The following is a 12,136-nucleotide window of genomic DNA, read 5'->3' as shown; positions in this document are numbered from 1 at the left end:
GGTTTTTGCCTTTATAAGCCTTGTAGTCCCTCAGTTTGGGACTGCCTGATTTGACTGTATACTCCAGGTAGTCGCGCACTCGAGCAATAAATCCATACTCTAAATTTACCTTGAACCCAGGTCTCATCTCACTGTTATTTTCTACACAACAGAAAGATGATGTATGTAATTCATGAGAACTTTCTCAGTATTAGGGTAGTTGAAGGGAATATACATGTATATAGACAGAGGGTACAGGGTGAGTTGAATATGAAGGGATGATATCTAAAATAAAATTAAATTAAGGGATGACAGGAATATATTGGGAGAGGGAGAAAGGGAGAGGTAGAATGGGGTAAATTATCTCACATAAAAGTGGCAAGAAAAAGCAGTTCTGTAGGAAGAGAAGAGGGGGCAGGTGAGGGGGAAAGAGTGAATCTTGCTCTCATTGGATTTGACTAGAGGAGGGAATACATACACACTCATGGGGTATCTTACTCCACAGGAAAGTAAGAGGAAGAGGATTAAAGAGGGGGGATGATAGAAGGGAGGGCTGATAGGGGGAGATGGTAATCAAAAACAAACACTTTGGAAAAGGGACAGGGTCAAGGGAGAAAACTGAATAAAGGGGGACGGGATAGGATGGAGGGTAATATAGTTAGTCTTCACAACATGAGTATTGTGGAAGTGTTTTGCATAATGATACATGTGTGGCCTATGTTGAATTGTTTGCCTTCTTAGGGAGGGTGGGTTGGAAGGGAAGAGGGGAGAGAATTTGGAACTCAAAGTTTTAAAATCAGATGCTCAAAAGAAAAAGTTGTTTTTGCATGCAACTGAGAAATAAGATATATAGGGAATGGGACATAGAAATCTATCCTGCCCTATAAGAAAGTAAGGGGAAAGGGGATTGGGAGGAGGGAGTGGGGTGACAAAAGGGAGGGCTGACTGGGGAACGGGGCAATCAGAATATATGCTAACTAGGAGGGGAGAGGGTAGAAATGGAGAGAAAATTTGTAACTCAAAATCTTGTGGAAATCAATGTTGCAAACTAAAATATTAATAAATAATAAAATTGTAAAAAAAAAAACCAAAACAACTTATTTCAATCCAACATACAAATGTCATTCACTGAGCTCAGGGGAAGAAGCCAGCACCCTGAACTTCAGAGTAAATACAAACAAATTACAAACATACATTATAAACAGACCAAATGCAATTCATAGTTAGCAAGAAACCATCAACATCTGAGTTCAGGAGCTGGGGCTCATAACAACAGCTGGCCCAGAGTCATGCACCACTCCTCCTGTGGTTCAGAGCCCCAAGCAAATAGCTTTGTTCTCTCTTTTTATACAGTCTTTGGACATCATAAACATAATCTGAGTGACCAGAACTTAGGCTCCTACTATTGGTTCTGGTCTTAGTAACTCCCCTTAGGACTCTGAGGGCTTCATGCCTACATAGGCTTAGCACCTAGTGATTAGGGGATTGGGTCTGGGACTTTGCACCTAGTAAGGCTAAATCAAAGAGACCTAATTAATTTATCATTCTAAAACAGTAAGAAAGCTCCACCTTAGTTACCAATGCACAAATCTATGGCTGTTTCCACTGTGTCACACTGTTTCTCTGGCATAAAACCTAAATCAAGAAAGAAAAAGCAACCAAATTAGAAAAGAAGGGGAGGGATGGAGAGAAGGAATAAGCATTTATATATAACAGCTACTATTTTGACAGGCACTACACTGCGTGCTCCTTTCATTTGATCCTCACAAACCCTTGAGATTTAGGGACTTTTATTATTACCATTTTACGGTTGAAGAAACTGGAACAAACAGAGGGTAAATGACTTTTGCATGGTGTCTGAGATCAGTTTTGAACTCAATTCTTTTTGACTCCATGCCCAGTGCTCTAACCACTACAGCACCTAACTACCTAAAAAGATATATAACATACGTGTGTGTGTGTGTGTGTGTATTTCTCCCCAACTACCCTAATACTGAGAAAGGTATCATAAGTTAAAAATATCATCTTTTCATGTAAGAATGTAGACAGTTCAACTTTAATAACTCTCACGATTTCTCTTTCCTGTTTACCTTTTCATGCTCCTCTTGATTTTTGTATGTGAAAGTCAAATTTTCTATTTAGCTCTGGACTTTTCATCAAGAATGCTTGAAAGTCTTCTATTTCATTGAATGACCATTTTTTACCCTGAAGTATTATACTCAGTTTTGCTGGGCAGGTGATTCTTGGTTTTACTCTTATCTCCTTTGACCTCTAGAATATCATATTCCAAGCCCTCTGATTCCTTAATGTAGAAGCTGCTAAATCTCAGGTTATCCTGATTATGTTTCCACAGTACTTGATTGTTTCTTTCTGGCTGCTTGAAATATTTTCTCCTTGACCTGGGAACTCTGGAATTTGGCTACATTATTCCTAAGAGTTTTCCTTTTGGGATCTATTTTAGGAGATGACTGGTGGATTCTTTCAATTTCTATTTACCCTCTGGCTCTAGAATATCAGGGCAGTTCTTGATAGTTTCTTGAAAGATAATATCTAGGCTCTTTTTTTGATCATGGCTTTCAGGTGGTCAAATAATTTTTAAATGACCTCTCCTGGATCTATTTTCCAGGTCTGTTGTTTTTCCAGTGAGATATTTCCCATTGTCTTCCATTTTTTTCATTCCTTTGGTTTTGTTTTATTGTTTCTTGATTTCTCATGGAGTCATTAGCTTCCATTGGCTCCATTCTAGTTTTTAAGGCACCATTTTCTTCAGTGAGTTTCACACCTCCTTTGCCATTTGGCCAGTTCTGCTTTTTTTTAACAGCTTGATTATTTTATTTTTATAATTACAAATTGATACACAGAACACTCCAACAACTATTGATTCCTACACAATGCTTGCTTTAAAGCTTGTGAGACACTTTTTCCATAGCTAGAACCTCTAGGAGGTCTTTTTTTAATAAATAAATGTATTTTTAATTTTCAACATTCACTTCCATAAGTTTGCCAATTCAGCTTTTCAAGGCATTCTTCTCATCATTGGCTTTTTGGAACTCTTTTGCCACTTGGGTTGGTCTATTTTTTAAAGGTGTTATTTTCTTCAGCATTTTTGGATCCCCCTTTAGCAAGCTGTTGACTCGTTTTTCGTGATTTTCTTGCATCTCTCTCATTTCTCTTCCCAAATTTCCTCTACTTCTCTTAATTGATTTTTCAAAATCCTTTTTGAGCTCTTCCATGGCCTGTGACCAATTCATATTTTTCTTGGAGGCTTTGGAGGTAGGAGCTTTGACTTTGTTGTCTCCTTCTGGTAGCATGTTTTGATCTTTGTTGTCACCGAAGATGCAAACAACTATGTACCTACAAAGCTATACACAAGATAAATTCTTTAAAATGTATCCACTAAATATTTGTAAGTTGAGTCTGTATTATTAGCACTTTTGCCATCATTTCCTTAAGACTAGGCAATCGACAAAACAATAAATCAAGTCCTGATTTATATCATTTGCTAATTTTCAAAGTGTAAATGCTTACACTGAAAATTTAACATTCAGGTCTTTCCAGCCAGGTTGAACTGGCTTGAGCACACCCAAAAGTTGTTCTTTAAGAGCAAGAAAAAACAAATCTAATCCCTCTTCAATCCAATTCATTGTACAGGAAAGGATCGGATTCGCACAGACAAAACACTCCACCCTCCAAGAAGCCTGAAAGGGTTTTTTTCTTTTATTATTAAAATACAGGCAAGAAAGATGGAGATTGAAAGCAGCAGAGAAGGAGGCTTAAGAGTAATAATAGCAAGGCAATTACTACCAAAATCAATATATTTACATCATCACCGATGCGGGGGAGCTCCAACACCTGACCACACAAGCTGGGGAATCCCGGGGGTTCAGCCATCAGGGTCCCACTCACAGACATCTCTGCCGTGGGTGAGATTCCAATTTGGGGTCCGAATTTCATGGCATAAATAATGCTGGAAACAAAGAAGGCATCATGCCAGGTCTTTTTGGCAAATACTACATCTTATGCAAGGCTCTGAAAGGAGGTCAATTCCTTCAAGGTCTCTAAGTGCAGTGGGCATCCTTGGAGTGGCTAGTTCCAGGAACCTGGCGGATTTGTCTCAGGGTCTTCACCAGGACCCAGGGATGAACCCTGTTCTTATGTTCCCAGGGCTTTCTACTTTAGGAGATAAGACTTGTGCCAAATTTGCAATTAAGTCAAGTTAAGAGGGGCCAAATTTGCAATTGAATCAAGGTTTGTATAATCTTACATACCTAAGAGGGGTTAAATCTTACCCCTTCATTCATCAAGCCTTTACCACATATAAGGCACAGGAGTAGGCCTGGGGATATATAGCCAAATTTTTTTTTTTAAAAATCCCTGCCTTGAAAAGGCTTATGTTCCACTGTATGTTAAAGATAACATATACACAGATAAATAAATACAAGAAAATTTGGGAGGAAAAAGATACCTTCAAGAAAAGGGGACAAGAAAAGTTTCCTTTAACATGTGGCATCTCAGTTGCACTTTGAAGGAACTGAGTGCTCTTAAAAAAAATATGTAGGGAGGATGGGAGAGAGGTGGAGTTGATCAAAATAGTCCTGATAAATTGACTTCCTCTGAATCCAGTTGACAAAATTATAGACAGCCAGGGACTTGCAATATAAACAATGAGCTGCTAAAGTCGTAATGTACAAAGAAATGTCTATACTGTTACCCTATTACAAAATTGGAAATCCTTTTGTCAAGCTTCATGGAACTGGAGAGCATCTAGCCATTGGCTTTGAGGCCCCATTTATTTTTTAATTTAATTTTTTATTCTAAATTCAGCAAGCTTCCTTCCCGCCCCCCCCCCAACAACAAGCATTTCTATATAATGTGATACTTGGAATTAAGATTGCAGTTTAGATCTATGATAAAGAACCCTGTTTTTGGACAGTTGTTGACCCCTTCCTGCATTACAGCATACATCCGTGCACCAAGAAGAAAATGCCACACATTCCTGTAATCCCCCAAGGGACCCCCACCCTCTTGCTTCAACCTGAATTAGCACAAGACCCTGTCTCAAGAACAAGGAACTGACCCACACCCAAAGTGAGCAAACAAGTCCCTCAAGGCCCCTGCCCCCAAACAGTAAAATAATGAGGCAACATGAATGCAGTTAGGCCTCGAGGGGCCCCTCAAGGCCTGTTCCTGTCAGCTAAAAAAGACAGACATTTGCTAACATCTCTGTTCCTTGTGCCCAACCCTTGTGCAGTACCCATATAGTTAAGGGAAATATATAACCACTGAACCTTGGCTTCTGTACCCGTCTGTTTGCTTAACCATGAATAGGTATAAAAATCTTTCCCTGAGCTCTGTTTGGGACCGCTCTAATTTGGGTTGCTTGTGCCCTGGACAGCCGCCGGCTGATAAATTGTCCAATTAAAACTTATACTCTATGATGTGTCTTGCTTGCTGCCTGTATAACAATACAAAATAGAACACAAAAGAGGATTTTATATTAAACCATGAATCTCTATTTCCTACTGCTTGTTTTTTAAAAAGCACATAATGAATTTTAAACGTTACTTACAAAATCCTGCTAATCTACGTTTCTTTCTGAACTTCCTTCAGTTCTCCTAGGTGTAATTTTCAAAATTTTTCATTAACCTTCCTCTTACTTCTTGTCTTCATTTTTTCCATATCACCACCATTACCTCACCTCTGACCTCCTACCCCCTTTAAAACAGGGATAGGTAGAATCTTATAACAAATAAGTATGCTCAAGCCAAACAAAATCAACATACTGACCATGGTCTGATGGTTTAACACCATATACTCTCTGCTAATATCCACTATCATCTCCCCCCACCTACATGCATACTATGCCACGTCATGAGGTCTCAGTTCTTCTTGCTTGAGAAAATGTATTTCTCATTCTGTACCTTAAGTCCATCACCCCTCTAACAGGAGCCTGATTTTTTGCTTGTGAAATATAGCTAGACATATATGAACATATGCATTTCCATAATATCCAAGCAAAAAATCATGTATGACAATAAAATCAGTGGCTACATGTAATATGACCTACACATGGTTAATATGACCTACACTTGGTGGTTGAAGCAGCTTGTCAAGTACGGCATTACATTGCTTTATGTCTACTGCAGGTAATATTAATGAAGCTTTGAGGTAAGTGGTAGTGAGCAATAATTACCTGTGATACTAGCATAACCATTCTTGCTATATTGAGTTCTGATATTCATCATGATTTTAGAAGAACAAAAAAATGTTGTTGCCACAGGGAGGGATGCAAATATATTGCCATGGAGTCAGGGTAAAACGGAAATTCTGTCATACAGTCATTGCTCAAAGGTTCTCCAAGTTTCTGAGTCTTTTAGAAGGAATTTCCTTCTGGAAAAGAAGCCAAGTGACCAAAACAGAAGAGAGGGAGAACCATGAGGCACATTGTACTCACAAACACACACCCTTCTTCTGGGCTGGCAAGGAACAGGGGCATTGTCCACTTCCTATGCAAGGAAAGCAAGAAGCACCAAGAGCTCATGGCGTGTCATAGCATACATTCATGTGGGCAGAGTGACAGAAAATGTAGAGCATATGGTGTAAAATCAACAGACCATGATTGGTGAGCTGACTGAAGAAAATCTTACCACTTTCTGTTTCACTGGAATCCAAGCTGGAAAGTTCCCTTTTAGTGTCTGCTCACTTTACTTTCTTTTACTGCTCTTACTAGAGGTGAGATGAGGAGGAGTAGGAAGTCAGACCAGCTTTTCCACTGCCATTCCTATTGCATCCTGATAGGCTTTATGTTAATGCTGTTTCTATCCTGAGCCATTTGACATGGTTATTAAAGTATATGGCCTTCATAATGATTTTACTCTAAAGCAGTAAGTGTATGATTCTGTTACACCAGAAGCGAGTGAGACACGCCACAGAGTATAAGTTTTGAATGGAGAAGTTTATTAGCCAGCGGTCATTCGGGGAAATTCCCAAATCAAATGACCACGTTTGAAGCGAGAGAGTAGTTTATATAGACAATACAGGATTCAGTGCTTAATTATCTCTTGAAGTTTACATATGTTACTTTGCAGACTCAGCAAGCCTGTGTTATTTCACTTTTTATGACCATGATACGTTAGAGGAACCTCCTGAATAGATTGTAAATACAACATATCAGATAGCTGACAAAGTGTCAATTGGAATTGTACAACCCAGGATCTCTGTCTCCAACTTTTGCCATAACTCTTGAAGCTAGGAAGGCTCAAGATAAGGCAAAAGTCATATAATTCAAGATAATGTCTAGGGCCAAGGCTTCCATCCTTAGTGGCCATGGACAGACCGAGAGATGTTGTAGCTCAGTCTTGTTGACATAAGATAGAGACATCTCTGAGCCCACTCTGCCAGAGGAAGGTCGTTAGGCATTAGACTTTTTCCTGGTAATTAGCTCACATTCCTTAGAAGAGTCTTAGGGGCCCAGGCCCCTTGCCGAATGGCAGGAACTCAGTCTGTTTTTTATATGCTGACTGGAGTTTGCAATTAGGGGCTGGGAGCAGGGTTTTTTTAGCAATAGCTGGCTACTCAGGTATCACAATTCTAAATTGAAAGAAGGGAAATTAATGGAATAGAGAGAGGAGATTCTCCTTCGTCTCAGGCTAGGGTGGCAGCAAGCTAATTAGAAAGTGAATATCTATAATTTTAGTCATCTATGAGACACTGCACTTACCTCATAGAATTGTTGTGAGGCTCAAGGAAGATCATGTATATACTGTGATTTCCCAGCATTAATGCCCTGTACACCTGCCTGTTCCCTGCTTACCACTTTCACATTCCTCCTCACTCCGAACATTACTTTTTTAAAGCCCTTTTTTTGTTGTCCTTAGCATGTTTCCCCCACATCCTAGAACTCATTCTGGGCTTTAGCCCTAGATTCAGCTAGCAGTGAGTCTCAATCTTTGTGAGTTCAGGTACTCCATTGTATATTTCCTGGTCACATTGGGAACAGAGCACCTCTTTACTCCTCCTCCCTCTCTCACCGCTGTAGGCAAGGTCCAAAGTTCTCCTGCACTTAACTGTCTGGTGAATTATTGTTAATTTGCTCAGTCACCTTGGGGAGTTGGAATGGACAGGAGCACTGGGGACTCTTCCCAGTTTGTTAAAATAAGGATGCCTTCTATATTTCACTGGCTGAGAGGTAGGGTATGTGAAGAATAGACACTTGCTTGGTATACTTTTGTGTGATATCTCCAGTCAAGAAGTTGCCTTTAAGATGATTTATGATGTGACTTTGATTACATATGCCAATTATCAGAGCTAATTGCTTTGAGGTAAATGGGTCATATTATGTAAGAGATGCCTCTGAAATGTTTACTGGGGGAAAAAAGACTCTAACATTCTTTTCTTTCTCCTACTTTATCTCTTTCTTCTAATTTCCCTCCATCGGCTTCTTCTCTGTCCTGTTTTGACTATGAAATACAGTATTTAGCTTTTCTGGAGCCTACCTTTCTTCAACCCTGACCCTCTGAGATGGAAGAGGGGAAAGAGAAGACTTCTCAGTACCTCCATCAGGGAAATGTCTTCAATGTCCCCAACATGGTTATAATCCTGGTGGGAGAAAGTGGTCATTCTCTATAAGATCACAGAATCAGAGATTTAGAATTGAAAGGAATCGTGGAACTACAGTCAGGATCACGCAGGATCTCTCAGCTTCCACATTAAAAGACAGGAGAAATTGGAATATGATATTCTGAAGGGCAAAGGAGCTGGGACTACAACCAAGGATCAACTACCCAGCAAAACTAAGCATAATTTTCCAGGCAAGGCAATGGACAGTCAATGAAATAAGGGAATTCCAGACCTTCCTGATGAAAAGGCCAGAACTCAATGGAAAATTTGATCTCCAAATACAAAACTCAAGAGACACATGAAAAGGTAACCAGGGGGAAAAACCCCACAAACCTTATTAACCAGTAAGGGCAGGATGTTTACATCTGTATGTGGGATTATATCATCTTGTGTATGTTTTATATATATATGTATATGTGTATATATATATATATAGGTATATATATATGTATGTATATATATGTGTATATGTGTATGTATATATATATAAATACATATATAAGTCATTCTTATGAATGGTACAGCTATTATGACAAATGAAAGGGATATACATAGGTTGTGAATGCCTGTATAAATTAACTGATGTAAAGATAAAAAATATAAGTAAGAGATATAAAGGGAGGGCTATGAGAGAAGTGGTAAGGAGGTAGTAGAAAAGCGTAAATTACACCAAATGAAGTGGCACAAAAACATATTATAGTAGAGGGAAAGAAGGGAGGGAGAAGAGCAGTATTTGAGCTTTACTGTCATCTGATCTAGTTCAAGAAGGGAATAACATACTCTGATAAGTTTAGAAATCTAACTCGTCCTACGGGAAGTGGGAGGGCAAGGGGGGGCAAAAGGGAGGGGGGGTGGTCAGAAGGGAGAGGAGAAGTAGCTAGTGGGTAACAGTAAGATAAGGGAGGGGAATAAAGAGGGAGGGTTAACTGAGGAAAGCGGCGGTCAAAAGCAAAACTTTGTTGAGGAGGAGAAGGGGAAAGGGAGAAATAAAAGCATAAACAGGGGGAATTAGGATGGAGAAAAAGACACAGATAGAAATCATAACCCTGAACGTGCAGGGGATGAACACTCTCACAAAACAGAAGCAGATAGCAGAATGGATTAAAAACCATAATCCTACAGTATGCTGTTTACAAGAAACGCATTTGAAACAAGGGGATACACATAGGGTAAAGGTAAAAGGCTGGAGTAAAATATATTGTGCCTCAGCTAAAGTAAAAAAAGCAGGTGTAGCAATCCTAATTTCAGACAAAGCAAAAGTAAAGATAGATTTAATTAAAATAGATAAGGAAGGACATTATATCCTGCTAAAAGGCACCTTAAACAATGAAGAAATTTCATTGCTTAACATATATAAACCAAGTGGTAAGGCACACAAATTCTTAGAGGAGAGGTTAAGGGAGTTACAGGAAGAAATAGACAGCAAAACTATAATATTGGGAGACCTCAACCTCCCCCTTTCTGAACTTGATAAATCTAACCTCAAAATAAATAAGAAAAAAGTTAAGGAAGTAAACAGAATTTTAGAAAAGGCACATATGATAGACCTCTGGAGAAAACTGAATGGAGATAAAAAGGAATATACTTTCTTCTCAAAAGTACATGGCACATACTCAAAAATTGACCATGTACTAGGGCATAAAAACCTCACAATCCAGTGCAGAAAAGCAGAAGTAGTCAATGCATCTTTCTCAGATCATGATGCAATAAGAATCATTTTCAATAAAATACCATGGAAAAATAAGCTAAAAACTAATTGGAAACTAAATAATTTAATTCTAAAGAATGAGTGGGCCAAAGAACAAATCAGAGAAACAATTAATAATTTCATTCAAGAGAATGACAATAATGAAACAACATACCAAAACTTATGGGATGCAGCAAAAGCAGTTCTTAGGGGAAGTTTTATATCTCTAAAGGCCTACATGAATAAAATAGGGAAAGAGGAGATCAATGATCTGGGCATAGAGCTGAAAAAGCTAGAAAAAGAGCAAATTGAAAACCCCCAATTAAATACCAAATTAGAAATACTGAAAATCAAAGGAGAGATTAATAAAATTGAAACCAAGAAAACTATTGAATTAATAAATAAAACAAAGAGCTGGTTTTATGAAAAAACCAATAAAATTGACAAACCTTTGGCCAATTTGATTAAAAAAAAGAAAGAAGAAAATCAAATTACCAGTATCAAAAATGAAAAAGATGAGGTCACCTCTAATGAAGAGGAAATCAAAACAATAATTAGGAATTATTTTGCCCAACTGTATGTCCATAAATTTGACAACCTTAGAGATATGGATGAATATCTACAAAAACATAAACTGCCCAGGCTAACAGAGAAGGAAGTGAAATTTCTTAATAACCCCATATCAGAAAAAGAAATTGAGCATGCCATCAATGAACTCCCTAGGAAAAAATCTCCAGGTCCAGATGGTTTTACATGTGAATTCGATCAAACATTTAAAGAACAACTAATTCCAATACTTTGTAGACTATTTGGGAAAATAGGTGAAGAAGGAGTCCTACCAAATTCTTTTTATGACACAAATATGGTACTAATACCCAAACCAGGTAGAGTTAAAACAGAGAAAGAAAATTATAGACCAATTTCTCTAATGAATATTGATGCAAAAATTTTAAATAAAATATTAGCAAAAAGATTGCAGCAACTCATTACGAGAATAATACACTATGACCAGGTAGGATTTATTCCAGGAATGCAAGGCTGGTTCAATATTAGGAAAACTATTAGCATAATTGACCATATCAACAACAAAACTAGCAGAAACCATATGATCATCTCAATAGACGCAGAAAAAGCCTTTGACAAAGTACAACACCCATTCCTATTAAAAACACTAGAAAGCATAGGAATAAGGGGAACCTTCCTCAAAATTATAAATAGCATCTACCTAAAACCATCGACAAGCATTATTTGTAATGGGGATAAACTAGATTCATTCCCAATAAGATCAGGGGTGAAACAAGGATGTCCATTATCACCCCTATTATTCAATTTGGTACTAGAAACATTAGCTGTAGCAATAAGAGAAGAAAAAGAAATTGAAGGAATTAGAATAGGAAAAGAAGAAACTAAATTATCACTTTTTGCAGATGATATGATGATTTATCTAGAGAATCCTAGAGAATCAAGTAAAAAACTACTTGAAATAATAAACAACTTTAGCAAAGTTGCAGGATATAAAATAAACCCACATAAATCTTCAGCATTCCTATACATTACCGACAAAGCCCAACAGCAAGAGATAGAAAGAGAAATTCCATTCAAAGTTACTGAAGGCACTATAAAATATTTGGGAGTCTATTTGCCAAGACAAACCCAGGGCCTATATGAACATAACTATGAAACACTTTTCACGAGAATAAAATCAGATCTAAATAAATGGAAAAATATCAGTTGCTCATGGTTAGGCCAAGCTAATATAATAAAAATGACAATCTTACCTAAATTAATCTATCTATTCAGCACCATACCAATCGAACTACCAAAAAATTTTTTTACTGAGCTGGACAAAAT

General features: G+C 37.9%; 1 protein-coding gene across 3 annotated transcripts in view; it reads left to right on the top strand.

Moving 5' to 3' along the window:
- ACSM5 (acyl-CoA synthetase medium chain family member 5) overlaps positions 1-12,136 on the top strand; it is a 97,044-nt gene that overhangs the window by 35,153 nt on the left and 49,755 nt on the right. Inside the window, exon 1 of one of the 3 annotated variants that reach the window (XM_036741670.1) lies at positions 8,081-8,167. The exons of the other annotated variants lie outside the window; for them this stretch is intronic. Within the exon in view, the coding sequence (XP_036597565.1) occupies positions 8,095-8,167 (73 nt within the window). The 5' untranslated portion in view covers positions 8,081-8,094. Of the gene's footprint in view, positions 1-8,080; positions 8,168-12,136 lie in introns of those variants that run through there. 3 annotated transcript variants of the gene reach the window in all.

This window comes from Trichosurus vulpecula, chromosome 1 (genome assembly GCF_011100635.1).
Source record: "Trichosurus vulpecula isolate mTriVul1 chromosome 1, mTriVul1.pri, whole genome shotgun sequence".
NCBI classification, from domain to species: Eukaryota; Metazoa; Chordata; class Mammalia; order Diprotodontia; family Phalangeridae; genus Trichosurus; species Trichosurus vulpecula.
The sequence above is the reverse complement of the archived record's forward strand: the minus strand, read 5'-3'. Positions and strand labels throughout refer to the sequence as shown.